At 49.9% G+C, this 20,938-nt stretch overlaps 7 protein-coding genes across 12 annotated transcripts in view; 2 read left to right on the top strand and 5 right to left on the bottom strand.

Annotated features, from left to right (window-relative positions):
* H257_02746 (hypothetical protein) overlaps positions 1–1,218 on the bottom strand; it is a gene marked incomplete at both ends in the record, with an annotated part of 3,792 nt that extends 2,574 nt beyond the window's left edge. Inside the window, 4 exons of the mRNA XM_009826528.1 lie at positions 56–127; positions 183–335; positions 390–498; positions 656–1,218. Coding sequence (XP_009824830.1) covers positions 56–127; positions 183–335; positions 390–498; positions 656–1,218 — 897 coding nt within the window. The remainder of the gene's footprint in view (positions 1–55; positions 128–182; positions 336–389; positions 499–655) is intronic.
* Positions 1,219–1,768: 550 nt separating this feature from the next.
* Positions 1,769–6,455, bottom strand: H257_02745 (hypothetical protein). 4 transcript variants are annotated; one of them, XM_009826524.1, is made up of 14 exons: positions 6,367–6,455; positions 6,086–6,315; positions 5,852–6,007; positions 5,700–5,796; positions 5,453–5,637; positions 5,335–5,393; positions 4,790–5,022; positions 4,337–4,698; positions 3,853–4,038; positions 3,691–3,786; positions 3,499–3,632; positions 2,476–2,627; positions 2,272–2,419; positions 1,769–2,200 (listed from the first exon to the last, which is right to left on the bottom strand). In XM_009826524.1, the coding sequence occupies exons 1-14, from the start codon at positions 6,440–6,442 to the stop codon at positions 1,834–1,836; spliced, it is 2,481 nt and encodes an 826-aa protein (XP_009824826.1). In that variant the 5' UTR covers positions 6,443–6,455; the 3' UTR covers positions 1,769–1,833. The 4 variants fall into 4 exon arrangements, with proteins under 4 accessions (XP_009824826.1, XP_009824829.1, XP_009824828.1 ...); XM_009826527.1 differs by having other exon boundaries at positions 3,703–3,786; XM_009826526.1 differs by having other exon boundaries at positions 2,272–2,627; positions 3,703–3,786.
* A 126-nt stretch (positions 6,456–6,581) lies between these two features.
* On the top strand, positions 6,582–9,802 carry H257_02744. Of its 2 annotated transcripts, XM_009826522.1 has the most exons (8): positions 6,582–7,157; positions 7,226–7,404; positions 7,534–8,141; positions 8,204–8,283; positions 8,358–8,405; positions 8,528–8,626; positions 9,057–9,400; positions 9,478–9,802. In XM_009826522.1, exons 1-8 carry the CDS (start codon positions 6,618–6,620, stop codon positions 9,647–9,649), a joined length of 2,070 nt encoding a protein of 689 aa, XP_009824824.1. In that variant the 5' UTR covers positions 6,582–6,617; the 3' UTR covers positions 9,650–9,802. The 2 variants fall into 2 exon arrangements, with proteins under 2 accessions (XP_009824824.1, XP_009824825.1); XM_009826523.1 differs by having other exon boundaries at positions 9,057–9,802.
* Positions 9,803–9,927: 125 nt separating this feature from the next.
* On the bottom strand, positions 9,928–11,974 carry H257_02743 (hypothetical protein). The gene is made up of 3 exons (XM_009826521.1): positions 10,598–11,974; positions 10,464–10,551; positions 9,928–10,411 (listed from the first exon to the last, which is right to left on the bottom strand). Exons 1-3 carry the CDS (start codon positions 11,939–11,941, stop codon positions 10,026–10,028), a joined length of 1,818 nt encoding a protein of 605 aa, XP_009824823.1. The 5' UTR covers positions 11,942–11,974; the 3' UTR covers positions 9,928–10,025.
* Positions 11,975–14,218: 2,244 nt separating this feature from the next.
* On the bottom strand, positions 14,219–15,925 carry H257_02742 (protein disulfide-isomerase domain). Its single transcript, XM_009826520.1, has 8 exons — positions 15,670–15,925; positions 15,433–15,606; positions 15,336–15,375; positions 15,113–15,273; positions 14,990–15,055; positions 14,813–14,931; positions 14,656–14,752; positions 14,219–14,573 (listed from the first exon to the last, which is right to left on the bottom strand). The coding sequence occupies exons 1-8, from the start codon at positions 15,901–15,903 to the stop codon at positions 14,364–14,366; spliced, it is 1,101 nt and encodes a 366-aa protein (XP_009824822.1). The 5' UTR covers positions 15,904–15,925; the 3' UTR covers positions 14,219–14,363.
* A 236-nt stretch (positions 15,926–16,161) lies between these two features.
* H257_02740 lies at positions 16,162–19,720 on the bottom strand. 2 transcript variants are annotated; one of them, XM_009826517.1, is made up of 6 exons: positions 19,117–19,720; positions 18,856–19,053; positions 18,383–18,796; positions 17,983–18,066; positions 17,190–17,590; positions 16,162–17,132 (listed from the first exon to the last, which is right to left on the bottom strand). In XM_009826517.1, the coding sequence occupies exons 1-6, from the start codon at positions 19,642–19,644 to the stop codon at positions 16,616–16,618; spliced, it is 2,142 nt and encodes a 713-aa protein (XP_009824819.1). In that variant the 5' UTR covers positions 19,645–19,720; the 3' UTR covers positions 16,162–16,615. The 2 variants fall into 2 exon arrangements, with proteins under 2 accessions (XP_009824819.1, XP_009824820.1); XM_009826518.1 differs by having other exon boundaries at positions 16,162–17,590.
* H257_02741 (hypothetical protein) lies at positions 16,201–16,575 on the top strand (the record flags this gene model as incomplete). Its single annotated transcript, XM_009826519.1, has 1 exon — positions 16,201–16,575. One exon carries the CDS (start codon positions 16,201–16,203, stop codon positions 16,573–16,575), a length of 375 nt encoding a protein of 124 aa, XP_009824821.1.
* Positions 19,721–20,938: the final 1,218 nt, after the last annotated feature.

Below are 20,938 nucleotides of genomic sequence, written 5' to 3'. Positions count from 1 at the left end.
CGGGAGGGGGGGCGGGGGGTGGGGGGCCTTGAAGAGAGGGGGGAGGGGGGCCCACGATGCCTGCAACAAGGGCCGGGTCCATTTTCACCGCCTTGCCCCAACTCACAGAGATTTCGAGTCCTTCCAGCTGGATGTGTATATTTTTCATTATGTGGATGGTTTCAGAAATATATATATATTACCTTGGTTTCGTGCAGGTGAATGCGGGCAGAATCGGCATGCAACCGCTTGCAAAAGCACACAAAGCCACAGTTCCGACCTCGAGCGCGCTCTTCATCGGTGCGGGGCCACATGACTTTGATCGAGTAGATGGGGCCATGGGCACTAAATAGTGCCTACACCCGACCATCGTAGTACTAGTGACATGTGAAAACTCAACGGGGACGTACGCGTAGCTGGGTCTCGGTCACGGACGGCGCCAAGTTGTTCACGTACAAATTGGTGCTGTCCTCATCGGCGCCAGTGTCGTATGGAGACGCGGCCACAGGCTCAAAGCCACTATACATGATTCACCAAAGTACTCAATATCACAACGGACTGGTACTCAATATCATAACGTACTGGTACTTAATATCACAACGTACTGGTACTCAATATCACAACGTACTGGTACTCAATATCACAAAGGACTACTCAATGGCATCAAATACAGTACCTGTCTTTGATTTCCTCGAGAAAACGATCCATTTCGCGAGCTTTGCGCTTGGGGATCACCTGTGGCACGTCGTCGTCGTCGTCGTCCATGGCGAACGCAAACGGCGCAGGTTTCTTCGCTGCCACGTCCTTTGGAGCAGCGGGTATGTGAGTCGGCGGCGGCGGTTGGGGCCGCGACACCAGTGGCGGCGGGAACGGTTGATGGCGCGGAGGACCTCCTGCCTGTGGACGCGACAAGGGTGGGGGAGTGAGCGAGAACGGCCGAGGTTTGGACGTGGTAGCAGCAGCATGATCGTCTGAAGGCACAAAGCGCGGTCCACTGTCGTCTTGGTCGAACGATGCCACGAACGACGCGTACGCTTTCTTTGTCTCCTCGTCGGCTTCCTTTTGCTTCTGCTCACGCAGCTCTTTCTCCCGATCAAACCTGGATTTCTTCGACATACCGATGGAGAACGATGGAGTTGCCTTTCCACTCCCTGACGATGCCCCGACTTCGTCACTTCGATAGGTCGGTGGCGCAAGTCCCGGCGGCAGCTTTCGCTTGCGGCCGTGATCGTCGTCCATTATTCCTCTCGGTTGGAAGGTTTTGGCAATTAGGTTAACAGTAAATAGTGAAAAATAACTCAAATAGTGTGATATTTATTAGCCAATGAAACGACGACGTTACAGTAATTGTAACGTTAACAGTAAGCTGCAATCAACGATGCCGAGGACTTGTTGATCGTGAGTGCCATGGAGTTCGTAGCGTGCGTATGAAAGCATGGCGTGCATCGTAGCAGCATCTCTGATGCTGCTTTGTATCCGTGAAAGCCCCTTGAACTCGCCCCGTAGTCGAGCAGCACGAAATGGGTCACTCGGCTCTGCGAACGCACCAAGATGCCGAGGACCAGAGCCCAATAACGCGCAAGCAATACATGAGCGTTTACCATCGACGTTGCATAACACGTGGTGCTAGCTAGCATTTCTAACCTGCACAACATCCCTTCGACCTTTATCTACTGTTGTATGTACGTCCTTGTCGACTCGCCTTGTTTACTCGTGTCATGTCTGTGCAATGCTCTACTAGAGTCCCGCCCATCATTGTGCCCTGACGATTTTCCATGGACTTGTACTGGTTGGAACATGGTTGATCGACCAATATGCTAGTTAGCCTGCTATTCCACTCGGCATTTTATCTAACTACGCCAACCCAGTCGAGATGCGCTTGTGGCCCCCCACTACGTGGTGATAGTTGCTAAGCGCCAGTCTGGCTGCATTCAACGAGTCCGAGTTCGCTTTCGACAGCTTCGGCGGCGTCCCTTGCACCGCCTTCGCGGCATGCGCAACCCACGGCGGCACCTCCGTCCTCGTCGGTTGTGCTTGTCTGAAAGACCCCATCAAGCTGTTCAATTTCTGCCTGGACGCTTCCATGGCGAGCTCGGACGCGGCGGTCGTCGTCTTCTTGTCGCCTTCCACAAGCGTGGCCACCAGAGTCGACAACGTGCGGTGCTGCTGCGATAAGTGCACCGTCGTCGGGTCGTGCTGTTGCATGGCGTCAATCGTAGCTCTAGATACAACAACGTTCACATACAAGCGATGATCAAGGACAACATAGCTAATATGTAGCTAGCTTGTTACTTGGTGTAATCAATTTGGCTCTGCAAGCGCTGACTCATTTCGTGTTTGAGTTGGGCGAGGTGGTCCACAGCTGTCGATGGTGACGTTATCTTTTCGGTGCACTCGCCTGCTTGCTTGACACAACCAGTGTCACAGATACAAGGCGACGCTATATACATACACTCCAATATATAATACCGTCATTCCCACCGTTATAAAGCGTACCATTCCGCTTGTAAGCCTCCACTCGCAACTGCGCCTTGGTCGCTACATCATGCAACGTCCGCACTTGGTCCTTTTGATCCTCACTATCTCGCTCCAAACTCTGCGCCTTTGCCTCGACTACTAGAAGCTTTTCTTGCAAAGCCGCATTGTCCCTACCAGGATCGTCATCGTTATACGATATAGTGTACTTCCAAGCATATATAATATATATATATATATATATATATATATATATACAAGACAAGACAACGATGGATGTTAAGCCACAGTTTGAATCCAAGTAAATTCAAATTTCCAACTCGGATTGGCCTATATACTTCGAAATTCGATTTCAATGACAAATCAAATCAACTGATTTGTAATGGATGAACCTGATTGGCCACAATATACATGGAAACTTCGGTGTGGCTTAAAATCCATTGTTGTATCAAGAAAACAAATAAGTGTATAATAACGAAGTATGATAATATATTCTACCAGGAGAATCAAGTATTATATATATGTATATATCAAGGGGACGTAGTTCAGTATATAATTAATATATATCAAGAGCACAAGTGCATTATATATATATATATATCAAGAGCACAAGGCATAATATATATAGACTTTGTTCTCTGGATAAGACTATTGAGTTTAGAACGTTACGCTTCATTCATATTATCTGCGTTGTTCTCTTGATATATATTTATGATATACTAGTACTTCGTTCTCTTGATATTGCATATATATATATATATATATCAAGAGACGAAGTACTAGTAACTTGAGATATATATTTCAAGAGCACAAGTGCATAATACAGTATATATATATCAAGAGAACGAAGTACTAGTATATCATAAATATATATCAAGAGAACAACGTATATATAATAAACATAGATCACGAGAATGAAGCATAACGTTCTAAACTCAATAGACTTATCCAGAGAACAAAGTCTATATATATATATTATATATATATATCAAGCGAGAAACACAAACGATCCATCCAAACAGATCACGATATTGACGAACCCACCGTTTGAGATGGGAGAGCATGGCCAAATGACACGTCAAGTCGCTTCGACACGCGCGCAGGTCCTCGCGCAGGTCGGCGCTCTGCTTGTCCGCTTCGAGCGCCACCACCCGACACGCTGTCATCTCCACATGCCACTACACAACCAACAACATTAGGACTCGAGTATCATCATCGTCATTATAATTAGTGCACAGGTCTACGTGCAGCTTGCATCTGGTGCGCAGTCTGTGCTTTGTGCATTCGAAGCAGTTCCTGCGATGCCACCACCTCGGCTTCAAGTACGTTGGTCTATATACACGGAAGAGAGTACATATGAGGGTTTTACATATATAGATATAGATATATGTATTCAACCTTGGATCGAAAATGAGCCTCCATCGCACGTTGGTACTCCAACACCATGGACGTGTCCTCTGGACGCGACTGGTCGGCCACACTCCCCTCCAACATGCGCAGAACGAGAACCTGAGCTTGATGCATCGCTCGGATGGTCTCGCTGGACATGTCATCCGCCGCCGCCATGGTCGTTGTGCGCAACACCTGCATAGGAATGTACATGTCATTTGGAACTCCAATATATATATATATATACGCGAAAACAAATATATGAAGCTGGCGGTGCAATGTACTGCATCTTATCCACTCATTGACCTAGAACACGATACAAATATATATATATATATATATATACGCGAAACTAGATACATACTCGAATATGCACAGGGTCAAACAATTACTAGAAACGTTATACCAAATACTAGTACGTTACAAAGCGGACCATAATACTATATATTATCACTTGACCATCACATATATATAATATCATCCTCTTGAGTACCTCAATCACGCGCCGGACGTGCGTGACCATCTTGGCGTTGTCGTCCGGATACCACGTATCCGTTTGAGTGGCCATCACGGCGGTCTCTGGTGCTGCCACGTCATCAGTCTGAATTTGCCTGTCGACACCATCCAGTCGATTGGTTTGCGTTGACGCCACACGTTTGCCTGTGAATTCAACCACGTTGTTGTGTGATGGGGTTGGTGGTTGGTTGTCCCTTATCATAGACCCAACTTTCTCTCCAACTTGAGCTATTTTTGGTGGCAGTTGTGATGATAGCACATCCACCGACCCAGTGTCATCCTCTATCGGGGCAATTGTATCTTTGGCAGTAGTAGTAGTACTGATCCCGTCAATGGTATCTACAACTTGATCTATCAAAACCTGTAACTCGTGTGTTGTATATATATATATATATATATATATATATATATATACGCATGCATGCTATACCCAATGCTTCCACAATAGGTGGTAGCTCATGACTAGAGCTTGGTTGGGTGGTGGTCGTGGGGGCGTCATGAGTCACATGATTAGAGCTATCGTCGTCATCTGTATTCTCTACCGCCTTAAGCGCAGGTATCATCACTTGCAGTCGCAACACATGCAAACTCGCTTTGGTTTGCAACTTGACGACAACTTTGTCTAGTTGCGATCCCTTTTTCCAATACATGGACACGCGAGCCCTGCAAATCCAAACGAGATCATGTGTGACACCGTTCATTATTGCCAAGTCGATTCGAACTTGGAGTGCTCAATCGAAATATAACCAAATCGATAAACGACCAATCAAAACAGAGATCACACATCAAGTAGCCAATCAAATCCGACCAATTCACCATCGAATTGTAGTATGTGACTTCAATTAGTGTGGACGATCTTTAAATCAGTACAAAATATTATCGATCGATAGATTTCAGCCCAAAAGTCAACCACATGTTGGGTCAAAGGACAATATGAATATATGTGACAGAGTATGTACTACTGTACGTACGTACTTTGGCTCGGTTGGGTGCAGCGCCATCGAACTGACCGTGCCGTACGCCCCCAGTTGTGCCTAGTACGTATATCACAACGTCACAGAACCAACTCAACCCCGTGCTTATTGTAGCATACTCGCAATCGTTCTTCGTCATACAAGACTCCATCTTGAGGGCGCCACATCACTTTCACGGCATATTGCAAAGGCTTGTCAGCCGAGTGCAAATCGCTTGGGATGGGGGAGGCCTCTGTGTACTGCCAAGTGTCGGCCCCTCGAATCAGCTTGCGCGCAACTTTTTGCCTCGCTTTAAGGACCGTCCCTGTTGTGCAGTATGATTTCTAGGACGAGCAAATGGCATTAAACCGAGGGAGTCAAACGTACGTTGGTTCCGCGTGTCTTCACATGGACGGACGACGAGCAGTCCCACGCACTGCGCCAACATGGACACGTCCATGCGCATGTGCTTAGCTTGGGAAATCTACGGCAAATATGTATGAAATATATAGTATGGTGACGACATTGGCGAAACGTACGCGGTTCCAATGACATAGTAATACGCGCAAGACATCGCGACTGGTGGCTCGGACGTGACCAAACTGACTCGCGATCGACGCGACGGTGATCGGACTCTCGTCCACGAGGGTTTGCGATACGCTGTACGACATCAATGGCTGGTACCGTCGCAAGATCTACAAGCCAGGGTTGATGGGGACGGCAACCAGCAGCGTTCGCATGGACAGTCGTGTGGGTGTGTGGAGTACTACTACCTTTTTGATCGTGGACGTGATCGCATGCGGGCTGAACACGTGCAAATTGACAAACGTCGCCGTCGACGTGGTCAGATGCCGATGGAACGCCAAGTACAGCTCTTCGACTTCCGAAGAATTGCCGTCCGTGCGGTACAAGTACGCTACGTTGCCGCATTGCATGTCGACGAACGCGACGAGATCCGTCAACAGCCGCGCCGCCTGCTCCGAGATCTTGGCCAAGGCATCGTCTACTCACATAGAATCATCATCACATGCTCATGATTCCAAGGGAATCTCACTCGAAGGGCTCGTCGGTCGTTGTGGAGCGAGGAGCGCGCTCGTCTTGCGCACCGCTTGCTGCCACGTCACCGGCATGGTGCGTCCTTTGGAGATCTTACAATTCGATAAATTTTCAACCGAATATTCGACATTTTGGTAAAATATTCGTCGTTTTTTGCGAAACTGATTGCGCTTTGACGGTATTGATTGGGTGAAAAAACACTTTACCATAGTACTTGCATTTTCTTCACAGAAACGGCAGACTCGCATCATGATGCGACTGCAGTGGCTCCTGCTGCTATCTCTGTCACTCTACATCGTGCATGTGCAAGCCATCATCCTTCCCGATGAGACCGACAGTGCCAGCGCTAGCAGCAGTTCCACAACCACACCACCAACCGTCGGATTCACTCCACAGGCTCGGCCGACCCCAACTCCACTGGCTTCCAACTCTCGAACGACCACGCCCACCACGGTCATAAAAGACACATCGACCGACATTGCGGAAAACATTGCCGAGCTTGACGTTGATCTCCTGGATCGTGGTCACTCGTCCAAGGAGGTTCAAGACAGCGACGGCGGGCAGCGCCAAAACTATGCGTCGAAAGACTCTGGCGCGACGGTGCTGGACCACGCGCCTGGCACAAAGGGGTCCGTGAACCTGCTCGTGCCGGACAAGGATAGGTACATGCTCATTCCGTGCGCCACGGAGAAGAAGTGGATCGTGATTTCGCTGTCGGAGGACATCCACGCCGACGAGATTGCCCTTGCGAATTACGAAAAGTTCAGCTCTACCACCCGCGAATTCTTGGTACCCTCGTCATGATGATCCTCGTACCAGGACCCCCGTTGACGGAAGAGCTACACATGTGTGTGTAGGTGCTGGGCAGCATCAACTACCCCAGCGACACATGGGTCGTCCTCGGCAACTTCACCGCGGCCAACCATAACGGCGAGCAGTTGTTTGAATTCCACGAAAAGCATCACGTCCGATACATCAAGTTACGTCTGATGTCGCATTACGGCTCCGAGTACTATTGCACCATGAGTCAAATCAGGTCCAAAACGATATATATATATATATATAATTGGCAAAATTTTCGATTGTTTTCCCAAAAAAATCGCAATTTTCGCCATTTCAATCTCAAATATCTCGATACGAATGATTGTCTTGTGTGTTTTGATAGAGTGTTTGGTCGTACATTTACCCAAGTGATTTCACAATTGGAGAAGAACATTGAAGCAGCCGAATCGCAGACGCTGCCGACACCCCAGCCTGCCACGTCATCACCCAACGTTCCGCTGGAATTGCCAGCTTGTTATGCCGATCCTTCCGAAACACGTGCGCTCTTTCTTGATGTGATATCGAGCTCCCGTGGCCCGCACGACCTTGATATACACAACAAGAACATGGTGTGCCTCCTCCAATCAGATGCTCGACTACATGGCAACGGCAGCAATGCCTCAACAGACGTCGCATCTACTTCCACGTCTGCGGCTACTACGTCTTCAGGGGCCTCTGTGACACCGTTCACTTCGAATGAGAGCCAAACTACCTCCACACCGCCAAGAACAACGCCTTCTCCGTCGTCGTCTACCGTTGCGGGTAGCCAAAGCAACAGTGCCGCAGGCACTGACCTGTCGAAAGCACTTGAAATCCATCGCGATGGGCCGAAAGAAGGCGGCGCGATGTTGTCTGCCGTCGATGAAGGAGGAAAGCTCGCTCCAACGCCAAGTGTCGTGGCCACCAATGGTGGCGGTTTGGACAACTTTTATATTCGCATGTCCAAAAAGTGTACGACCTCTTCAATCTTATGTTCTGAGCTATCAAGTCTCACAGGAATAACCATTATATAGTACAAGCGTTGGAAAACAACGTCACACAACTGGAAAAAGTCGTGCTGGACCTCCAACGCACCCATGCCGTCGACGTGCAGGTACATTATTTTTATTTTTATTGTTTATATTATTTATATTTTTAATATTGTAAATGATCAAAAGTCACTTGTAGTACCATCGAGCCCAAGCCAGCGCTGCAGTAGACGCCCTTGCCACCCTGGTACACTCATACATGATGTTGGTTGATGTGCAATATAGAATATAGCTCACTAGTCTCGTGGATATGTTGTGGGAATTGCGATACAATCAAACGATACTATGTGTGACACTGTGTGTGAGTAGAAGGGGCAAGTACGGGAAACCCTGTCTGGGCAGGCCAACCGTACAGACGACTTGGCGAGGCAGGTGCATTTGCTGGTTCAAGCAAATCGGGCGTTGCAGGTACTACTACTGTACTATTACTCCTACTACTACTACTACTACTACTATTAATACTACTATTAATACTTAGTATACTATGGACTCTCGATATGTTGTTGTTTATTGTAGGTAGTATTGTGCATTTCGCCCAAATTTGGACTTGAGAGTCATTTCACCAAATCTCATTCGAATCCATTTGATCCTATTTAATCTTTGTACATCCTATATTTTACAACTATTAATATAAATGTGGTTTTGCCCAATAAGGAGGGGTCAAACGTTTGGATTGGCAGAAAATTGACATGACGTGATTTGATTGGCTTAGGCGTTTCTTTAATCGATTCTCCTAACACATTCGATTCTTCTGCTGAGGTTTGGATCGATTTGACAATACTAGTACTTAGTGGACTCTCGATATGTTGTGATTTATGAAGTTCTTGTGTGTTGGTAGGAGCAAGTGGACCTGCTGTGGGATGTGATTCAGACGATGAAGGCGGGGATTATGATCACGCTGGTGCTGTCGGTGGCGCTGCTCGTGTTCTCGCTCTGCCGGTGGATCTTTCGATGCCTTACGGCATGCCATCGCCGCGCCGCCCGCCGCGAATGGTTTCGGCGGCTGGATGTGGCCGACACGACTGAAAGCAGTTTGGACAAGCGGCCGTCGATGATGGCGGATGACACGGACGAAGACATCAACCCACTCACGCACTCGATGCACCACCGCCTCGATCGCTCCATGCGCTTTGGCTCGTCCTACGATGACAACGCCATTCAACGCAACACCATGTACCGCCGGTACGATGACAAACAACTACTAGTACTAGTACTAGTAGTTGTGCTCGGGGGTATTGTAATATGGTGGTCGTGCGTAGGATCGTGAATGGATTCCGACAGCATCACGTGCAAACCAAGGGACAGTGTCCTCGCCGAGGGGTCGGCGATCCGCCGCCCAGCATATCCTCGATTCCTCCGTCGTTGTCGTCGTCGTCGTACGGGGCAAGGCGGGGCTCCATCGTGCTGGCCAAACCCGTGGGGGGTACCTAAGTCGAATCGGCCCAAACCAGCAACAGAGAGCGAAGACTAAACGTACCCTCAAACGTAAAAGCAGCAGCTACCAACTATCCCTCGTGCCGTAATAATAAAGTAATACTATATTTACCATTCGATCAACGTGAGGCCGATCGAGGTGGTTCAAACTGTCGTAGTGACCTATTTTCACTTGTGATGTATATCGCCACACATGCGTCGAGTGCTCAACTGACGTCATCATGCTCACGGTTTTCCCAGTTTGATGGAGTACCGGTCGCTGAAGTAGGGGCTTGTGTCAGCAAAGAAAACTTAGTACGAATAGGTACATACTAGTAGCAGTACACTCCAGAGTACTACTAGTAGTGTTTTTTTTCTATTGATCGTTCTGTGTCTACATGATCCACGCCGAGTTATTGGCGCCTCGTCGCAGCTCGATCGACGGAGCGCAGCTGCCGTCGTCGTCCCGACGTTCTCCCACCACGAGCCTCCCCACGGCAAACTCAGTCACGGGGTTGTTGCGGACGGTGGTGGTGCCGCACCCAATCGAGTCGATCGATCGAGACAAATATGTGACAACGTCTCGACCGTCATGTTTGTGCGGCGTCAAGTCCACTTGCGACACCAAACTCACACACACGACCTCGACGAGGACATCCGATTTGTCGTACCCGCATACAAAACAGTCGCTCGCAGTCTGGTTGATCGTCCCTTGCACTTGAAACATCCCTGGATGGGCATGGAACAGTTGGTACATCGACCCCCCCACACATACCACACCTGGCACGTTATCGCATTAAAGTGCGTCCAATAAGAAAATAGATGAACGTACTGCCTTGTATCGGGCAAAACCACTGGCGAATATAGCCCTTCGTGTCGTTGGGAGTCAGTAACGCTGGCGGACGCAGCACTGCGAGCGTCTACACAACACCACGTCACATAAACTCTGTCGAGCATGGAAAGTACCGCGGAATTAGTCGAGTCGGGCGATCGGGCTGGTGAAAGACGCCGGCTCCCGCCCACGCGCTGCTGGGACACAGAGTGCCGGACCTTTCGACACGAGTAGCCCACGCCTCGGGGAAATAGGAAGCGAGTCAACTGCGTCCCCGCCGTAACAATGTACGGCGTGCCGCATATTGTGAGCAAATACACAGATATCACGAGGGCGATGTTCATGGCCACAAGGCGGCGGTCGGGGGCGTCGAAGGCTTCGATGCTGTCAAGACAAAACAGCCACGTGTACACGCTGATGAGCGCTGGCCACAACGCCTGCACAAATGTGAGGAACCCCCCCACAAAGTACACCAACACCACCACTTGCGTCGAGTCGACGGGTGACGACAGCGCGGTCCACTTCCACCTCTTCCGGACGGCGTTGTGAGCCACCAACGTGCCGTACGCACACCACACGAGGCGACCTAGGTATACCATCGCCATGCCAAAGTAGATTAGGCTTTGGGTCTGGCACAGGCGGAGACAGCTTTGGCCCATGTATTCAGTACTCGCGATAATATCTGCGACAAAGGCCAGGCACACCCACGGGTTGGACATGATCAAACACGACGGCTCGCCAACAACCACATCGTATCGGGCGATGGCGTTGCCGTTTGTAGTGGGGGACTGCAGGGGGAACCGCGTCAAGTCGGTGCGCAATTGCCGAATATGGCGGTAGTAACCTCTCAGTGCCAAGCCAAGAATGGCCACGCTGAGTAACCCGCGGTAAACAAGCTTGGCTATGAGCCACGGGGCTGACAGTTTGTCCGGTACAAAAAGGTAGTACACGGTGTAGCTCGCCCCCATGTGGCCGTTGAGGTCGTTGCCCGGCACAATCCACAAGGCGTTGGTGGACGACGGTGCGACGATCAAGTTCAACCGCCAAGCCCGCCGCACGTCGACAGTCGTCGTGTTGCCGCACACGCAGCTCAAGACGGCGCTCTTGGCGTCGGGGGTGAAGTACGCGACCCCCAAGATGCCGTTTAGCAGGGTCGAGGGGTTAGCGCAGTCCGAGGGCGAGACCACCGTGCGCATGACGTCGACGACGCGGTCGCGGTCGTACACGTACCCAGTGTTGCGCGGGAGGGTTGTCACGTTGTAAAGAATTTGAAATTGTGCCACGTATTGCTGGGCGAGGGCGTGCGTCATCGCAGGGGCGAGGGGAAACGGGGGCTGGTTCTGTCGATGCACGATGGCCAAGGGCGACACTTCTGTGAGGTAGACCAAGAATGGCATACACACGAGGTTCACAAGGTAAAAGCCACTAAGCCATGCTGATCGGTGATTGATCGTCACGGGCCGTGGGTGAGGTGTCATGGTGCCAGTCAGGTTGGGGAACGTGGGCTAGAAGTCCTATTTATATATAGCGGTTTTGGTTTTGCAATCCATTACTACCGTAGATATTACCAAGCGTGACAATGGACTGTTGACATTCCATCATGGTTGCCGCCGACCTTCCCAAGAGTAGCGTTGGCAATGGCAACACAAAATACAGTACATACAGGGCAGAGCTATTAGTGTAGGATATGTACATATATATCAAAGGCAACAACAATGACAACATGAGGACCACCACATTATCCCCGCGACAACGATACCAAGTCTCTCAAAATAGGTCGCACAACATGCAGTACCTCGCACATACACATGTACCAAAACTCACCTTATCGCTGCGTCAATCAATTAGTGCCTAGGCATTTGCCAATGTCCTCGTGCTGCCGTTTGAAGTGTATGTCTACACATTGTCTCGATTTGAAACCCCACGTCATGCATATCGCTTGTTGTCGACATGCAGGACACTTCATCCTTCAAAATGTCCACAAAGATGGACTGAGACCTTGAGTTCGACCAAGTGTACAATCACATGACGTTACGTGGTGCTGCCACGTACATCCACAACAGCCAAAACAACGTTGAGGTGCTACGCTTGACATTGACGCTCCTCCATCGCGTCGTGTACTCTGGTTTTTCCCGGGGCTTGCATATCAGTGGGCTGTGGTGTGCTCGAACGCGTCGTTACCAGTGTCTCCCAGGCTTGGGACATACTGGTAGTCCTGTTTGGCCAGTCTAAATCCTCGTCTGTCGTGTGGCTGGACGCGATTACCTACCTATTCCGCTTCGTCACTTGATGGCGTGGCTACTCGAGAAGTTGTCGGCATGCATTCGAATTGGGGGTAGTACATATCTTCCTGTCATTTGTGGCACTACTACGTCGACCACATTTCTAGCGTCACACAACCCTTCCTTCGCTCGCACAAAATCCACACGTCGCTCGAGGCGGTGCAGTTTGAATTTCTGGTAGGAGACCCGTCGAGTTTAATCGTACGTAGCCAGCCCGTTCGTGTTCTTTCTCGTCGACAAGTACAGCTACTCGGGTGTACTGTACTGTATCGCAAACCAACGACGCGTTCTACGTACATCTCGGCCGTTTGGGGTTAATGTGGTTCTCGATTGCCGCATTGCTGGCCACGGTGAGGAGCCCGCAGAATTGGTTGGACTAATCCCAGCCCTGGAAGAAAGATACTTTCCTGGCGCACTTGAGGTGCATTTACTGGCGGAAGTGTGCATCGACACCCTCAAACCCATAATGATTGTGAAAATCATGCCGATGCTAGCTATGTCCTTGGGGTATACCCCTGCCTTTGGAACTCCACTACAATAAGACGTCGAACTCTGGCCTCGACGTGGTGTGATTCCTTCAGAGTACCGTGGTCATCACACCACCATACCGGTAGCGCTGAAACCTGGGTCCCCCTTGCCTCCTCCTAAGGCTGTGATGATCGTACTCTGTTAAGACCACCACCGCCGCCCCCTCCATCGCAGCAGCTCCACCCCAAAAGTCCACATATAAACCCATCCAATTGCATAATCCATCCATGTGACCACCACTGCCGCTGCTGTCATCACAAATGCCGAGTCTTCCACTACTACGCATATTGACCACGACAGCTACCCTACCTACTATCGATGGTGCCCAAGCCACCACCACTGTTCCCCCGCAACGACCATATTCGCCCCCTTGACGATGAGTACCGCCCCTCATTATTCCACCAACACAACCACGTTGAACATGTGGCTCAAGAGCCAAGCAATATCACACGACGCTGTCATGGATATCCACACGAATGCGGCGCCGGTGTTGTGTGGCTGTATGGGACAGCCACGACGCCCTGCCACAGGAATTCAGGAATCGGTACCAACTGCTGGTCAAGGATGCGACCGCCGCCTTGATCGGCGCCGAGGGGGCTATGTAAGTACTGTCGCGCCAGTGGATCGCAAACTATGGCTCGTACACCCAGTACGTTCTGGTTCCGCACATTGAACCTGACGTCGATGTGCAAGTACTTGAGTGCAAGGCGCCGACTTTATCGCGCCCGCCAGCACGATCCACCAACGATGAAAGGAGGTACACGCTGCCCTCTAGAGTTTTGCCAGTGCCGCGTAGGTGTATAATAATAAAAATCCCCCCCCCCCCCCCCACCACCAAGACAGTGACCCCCATCGGGACTAGCAATCCCCATGCCATCCCCAAGCCCACCCCCAGCCACGAGCTCCTTCTCCACAAGCGACCACCTCCACACCAGACTCCCATCACTAGAATCATACGCACTTGATACCAAACATAACACCCTGGTGTTGAAGTAACACCATCCCTCCCTCGCCCATGAAGGGGTTCAACTCTGAATCATCTGCTTCGATGTGAAACCCCGTCGTAACAACGGGGATTGACTTGTGGGAGTTAATCGGTCTTGTTTTCGCCGTCCACAACCTTTTGGTCGTCCGTTTTTTGCTGCAGCAGCGCTTCCGCTTCCTGGAGGCGGTGATGGGGCACTTGGTACTCTTCGTCGCCCATGCAATAGTCGAGCAACGCCACGAGCAACGCTACGATGAGCGCGAGCGCCAGAATGCCGGCCAACACAGCCCAAATCGTGTGCTCTACTGCCCATTCCTGCCCAAATCAATGCATGATCATCAACATGCAGAATTTGATTTGCTTTCCAACGACACAAGGTAGGGGGGGGGGTATTTACCAGAATCGTATCGACAATCGACCCCACAAACGATTCATTTGGGATCGGGCCCGTGGACTCGACCTTGGAGTACCCCGTTGTCACAAACTCGTGGAACCTACGACCATCACTCTCAGTCAGAATGACGATCGGAATCGCAGGTCAATACAGTAAGTACCCTTCGAGGGATCGCGCGCCTTCGTACGGATACACTTGGCCGTTGCGCACGTACACCAAACTCGGGTACCCATTCACGTTGAAGCGAGAACAGACGCGGCGGTGCTTAGTGCAATCGACCTACACATATAAATGGGCGGTGACGGATCCGAGATGTTGCGATCGGGGACGCGCTAACCTTGCCGACGCGCGTGGAGTCGTGCTTGGCATGCAAGTCGGCACTCAATTTATCCCACACGGGCGCCTGTGGCCTCATGGATTGATGTGAGCCAGCCATAAGATAGGTACGTGAAGGACGCACCAGTCGCTTGCAGTGGCCACACCATGGGGCGTAGAATTTGAGCAGCCACGGTTCAGACGTTTCATGAACATGGTCGTCGAACGACGAGGACGACAGGGTCACGACCAAGCTCGCCTTTTCCGCGTCGACGAGTTCCTGCTCTTCGCGGCGGGCTTTTTCCTCTACGATAATGAGACGATGAGCGACGACGACGTGTTGACAGATGTATGCAGACGACGCGTACGGAATTGAGCGAGCGACAACACGTCTTCGCCAAGCGACGACTACACAGAAGCATACGTGTTTTTATGTGGTTTGCCTCGGAAAGTACATGTCCCAACCTTGTATCCCCCGAGAGCAAACTCTACCAGCGCGTCGCGATCACGGCGACCGGCATAGTCAAAGGACAAGCTGTTCGTGATGACTTTAAGCGTGGGGTACGACTTAACGTCGAAGCGTTGGCACACGGTCTTTTGCACGGTGCAGTCCACCTTGCCCACATGCACATCCTGTCCCTGCATCCAACATGACCATCAAAAAGCGCGAAACCTAGAGGACAATCTATCTTGATGACGTACCTTGAGAGCTTCGTCCGACACGAGTTTGTCAAAGATGGGCGCGAGGGACTTGCAGTGGCCGCACCAGGGAGCGTAGAACTTGACTAGCCAGACGCCGCCGCTGCTCGTACGGGCATCAAAGGAGTCTTCGGTCAGTAACTCAGCACCTCCATTTGCATTCACGCCAGCCAAGAGAAATGCCGCGACGACCCACAGCGCCGCCGCCGCCGTCACCGAAGAAAGCATTCGACCCATCACTCACGTTCACACAATTCGGATATGACGACCGGAAAGATTCGCAACTATCACTGTTTATACTCTGGAAAAAAACAGTGTTCAATGTATTTTTAATAATTTGAATTTACAACTCGAATACTGTATGTATTATGACGAAAATAATTAAACTATACGCACGAACTAGTATTCCGTATACTCCCGTACCCAAAGAAACATAGATACAGGACTATCCGACATTATTGCAGAGTGCATGTGATTGGATAAAATGTTTGAATTCTTTGGAAAGCCAAGTAAGATTGAACTAACGGCGCAATCATGGAAGAACGCCGAGCGATGTTGTTTGCCGTGAGTTCCATCTGCGAAGAAGTAGCAACGCGGGACAGTGTCAGTGCGGAATATGCGTCCTCGAGCACCAGTAGGTCCTTGCGACCAACGCTATCTCCGGACGCCTTGCAAGTGTTGACCGAGGTTGCGATGAAACAGCTCGAGCTCGTGGCCCACGACCTCCAGCATTTTGCCCACCACGCAAACCGCCGGACCATCTCCCCCGAAGACGTCATGCTCACCGCACGGCGGCAGGCGGGACTTGTCCAGAACTTGGTTGCGTATCAACGCCAGCACTGCTTGACCAATTCAACCGGCGGTGGATCGACCAAGAGCAAACGCAAGCGCAAGGACTCCTTGGATTAATTAAATACGATGACTGATGGACTACTACCACCACGCGTTATCACAAGATCACACAGCCTTCGCACATGGATCGTTTGGTAGGCGGCGTCTGGGGCGAGGCGGGAGGCGGCGATGGTCGCGATTCCGTGGCCGACTTGTCGACAGGCTGCTGGGATGCCCGTTGAATGGCGCTGGAAAACTGGTGAAACTCACAAGTCGGCGACAGGAGAGAGATGCGGCCGCCGTCTTTTCGCTTGGACGGCGTCGACGACAACAACGCCAAGTTGTCCGAGGGCGATGGCGGAGTGGACCGCAGCGGCAGGCAGTCGGAGCTGTTGCTGCGTCGCCGCGGCCGCCGGTGGTGCATGTCGCTACCCCGGGACGACCGGCGATGTCGATGCGCCGACGGGGCCAACAGCGGGTCCTGCACACTAGTCACGTCGTCTTCAAAGCATCGTAGGATGAGGGGCTCTGTCCTCGCGCCCTGCGACCATTCTTTGAACGACAGCTTGTGGTCTCCGTCCACGTCCATGCGCAGCAACTTGTGCAGAAACGCCACGGGCAACACCCGATCAAACCTAATCACATACATACGACCAACTAACTACTCGTGCCATCTCTTGAGCATGCCGTACCGGTCCAGCAATGACGCCTCGTACTCGTCGGGATCGCCGTCGTGCCTGTGGTCAACACCATCACAGAGCGATCCAAACGACGGCGAGTTCCAGCGGTGCGTTGCGTCAGAACTGCACGACCGACCCTTGCGCCTCGTCGGTCCACTGGCGGGGGCATCGCTTTCCCCGCCCTGATTCACGCCATGGGCCGACGCGGACGCGCGGCGCGGCGCCGGCGCATTTGGCGGCGCAAGCACAACCAACGGGACGGGGGCGACTTTGTTCTGGTAGATTTCACACAACGACGCAGCCATGTTGATCATCTTCTCCACGCACAGGTACCCGCTCTTGTCGACATCGTACAAGTCAAAGCACAGCCGCATCTTTTCTTCTGTACTGCCTCGACACAACACGGACAGCGCCTACACCAACGAATGAAGGGGTGCCACAGTTGTTTTACTTATTTAAAATATATATATGTCATTGTATAACTATTTTAATATATATATATATTATATAGGTACATGACGACTCGACAATAATAGTACATGGTATCCACAACATGTACTATGTGTATATATGTCATTGTATAAATATCTTTATATATATATATATATTAATTTAAATATATATATTAATTTAAATATATATATATATTAATTTAAATATATATATATATTAATTTAAATATATATATAAATTTAAATATATATATATTAATTTAAATATATATAAATTTAAATATATATATATATATAAGTGGCGTTGAATGACTGGACAATAATATGGTATCCACAACATGTACTGTGTGTACCAGCATAAGTCGTTGAAAGTCAATGTTGCCGCGGGCATCTGGCTGCAGCACGCGGAACAACTGGTCGGCGCTTGCATGCGACCACTACAGAAAAGACGATATTAATATATTGTCAAGATATTCGAAATTATAGTCGAGTTGAATGAGCAGAAGAACCAAATCGGCACACAATCGATATATCGACCAATCCAAACCCAGATATCAAGAATCCAGTAGCCAATCAAATCATCTATTCTTTGACCAATGCAACATCGAATTAGTGTGTGACTTCAATTAGTGTGACACTGGACGATGTTTACATCCAAAAGTGAGTCGTCCAAATATTGGGTAAAAGAAAGACAATAACAGTATTTATGAACAGGTGTTTCTGTAGCCGATAATGGTATATATATATATATACCTCGGGAATCACGCGAACGAGGATTTGGCGCAACACGTCCTTGTTGATGCCATCGGCCGCAATCGTCTGGCTTCGACGAGCGACGGACGTTGGACCCATCGCTAAAGTAGTAGTAGTTGCCGTGGTGGACGAGGACGACGATGGGTGGTGGGAGGTCGCGACGAGGAACTGAAACTCCACTTGCAGGTGCTCCAGCTGCGACCGATCAAAGTGCGTGATGCCGTGCAACGCGCACACTTCTTGCTCGATGAAGTGCGGGTTCGATCGAACGTCCGCGCGCATGCTTTCGACAACCGCGTCCGTGAGCATGTACTTGTTGAACCGAAGAAGCGACGAAATCGTGTCGGCATCGACGTGGGCCGCATGTTCGAGCGCGACTTTGTACCCAAAACTCGCGTCGCCGTCGTTCTCGCGCTATCAACCACATATAGAACATCGACATGCAAACAAACGTGGACAGATAGAATACGTACGACGGAAGCCAGAATGGCGTCGGTGGCCAGTTCCAAGAGACTCAGCGCCATGATAAAGTGCGCGACGGAACTCGTTTCAACGTTGCCCACAAGCATGTAGTGCCAATATCCAGTCAACGCAGGAAGTGGGATTTCCCCCACCCATACCGTCATGAACCACTTGGACGCGAGGAGCGAAGAAAGGACATGCAGGTCGTCCTACCAAGAAAGATACCATGAGACGACGACAACACGATGACGGCGGAAGGGATACACGTGTACCGGTGCAAGCACGGACGCCAGCGCAGGGACCTTGGATTGAATCAACCGCGCAAACACGTCCATGTCGACGTGGAACCCTTGCAGTTTCGGCATGCGGGCGAAGAAGTCCGACGGAAAGATGCGCTCCATCAAGACGGCGTAGATCCAAAACACTTGCTCGTCGTCGTATTGTCCAGCTTTGTCGTCTGCAGTTGACGAGGTGAGGCCCATGAGGAAGCTTACCACGTCGGCGTGACCTTGAACATACCCCACACGCATGTTCCGAAGCGAATATGCAAGCAGGATCCGCTTGAGTGCGTCAAAGTGGGGAGCGAGTGGACACAGGTCCAAATCGACGTCTTCGTTCACGTCTTCGTGCAAAACAAACCGATACAAGGACACGCCGGTGCGAGGGACGTCCAGGTCGATCTGACGAGAGTCCGCCTCCAAGACTGCGCCTGGAGAGGTCGCCCGTGTGCACAATTCGTGATACGTGACGGTACTTCGGGCTGCAAGCACATGTGCACCCGAAGACTCGTACCAATCCATCCTTTCCAAGTCAGCGACGGCGGCGGGGCGTCGCGGTGTTGTCGATGATGGACTTGTGCGTTGGGCGATGTAAAATCCCGACTGCTGACAGAGTGGGACACAAAGATCATTTTCCCGACATACTGGGATCAAGTGAAAATATGTCGCAATGAATGATAACACTATAAACATATAGTATTACAATACTGCCTACTCTACGTACTCCGGAGTATTAATAATAGTAACTACTAGAATTATTACTATTAATAGTATTGCAGTGCTTAGAACTATTGATAATACTATTAACGTTACTAATTAGTAGTACGTATTGTGCTTTGCAACTTATTTGGCAGTCATAGTATTTAGACTCTTACTCAGCTTCACATGATTTAGATTTCTGTCAAAACGCAAGCTTACAATGTTAATATGGGACAGATTTAGCGTTAATATGGGTGGGAATGATAACAACGTAGAGTTCCAATTTAAGAGGCATATTTTGGAGTAGTCGCTGCTGGGAAATGGAAGCAGCTTGGCACTGAGGAATGGGTTTTGACTTCTGAAAACTGATAATCCAATAGGAAACACAGGTCTTTCCAGGTATAGCACTGAAACTTCGATTTTCACAGTATCTATCATGTCCTATTGTCCCAATTTCCAAACAAAATACCCGAAAAGTACTTTTCGGGTATTTTGTTTGGAAACGAAGTAGGGAACAATTTAAGGGAGATATTTTAAACTTGATCGTAGTATTACATGTTTTGTAGTTAGGGTATAATATTATATCAGGTATATATTCAACCTCAACGGGTCTTGTATTTATAGAGCCAATTGTTCAATTGATTTAAACTACACCATTTTGCGTTTAATTTCAGCTTATTTTCGATATATTTCCACCAACCTCCGATATATTTCCACCAACCTCCGATATATTTCACCGAATCGCCAATATAATTCACCCAACCTCCATTATATTTCACGCCGACGTAAAATATCGCCGTTATATTTCACCCAACCTACGGTTAATTCCAACTTTCGAAAATATAATTCACCTAACAATCATTATAATTCGAGCTGGGAATCTAGAAAGATCGAAGCGCGCGAAGAGTTTCGCGCGCTTTCACCATTTTTGAATCTGAGCTCGATGGAAGAGGCCATCCCTGCACCACAAACTCCGGTACGTCTCTCTGTTGACCGCTAACATGACGTGTCAAGACGCTTCGCTCTTAAAACTAGGGCCGTACTCCCCGATGTTGAACCCGATCGAGAATATGTGGCCGGCGTTGAAGAGTCGCACTAAGACATCTTTGCGCGAACG

The sequence above is a fragment of the Aphanomyces astaci genome (genome assembly GCF_000520075.1).
Source record: "Aphanomyces astaci strain APO3 unplaced genomic scaffold supercont1.4, whole genome shotgun sequence".
In the NCBI taxonomy this organism is placed as follows: domain Eukaryota; phylum Oomycota; class Saprolegniomycetes; order Saprolegniales; family Verrucalvaceae; genus Aphanomyces; species Aphanomyces astaci.
This window is presented reverse-complemented; position numbering and strand designations above follow the sequence as displayed.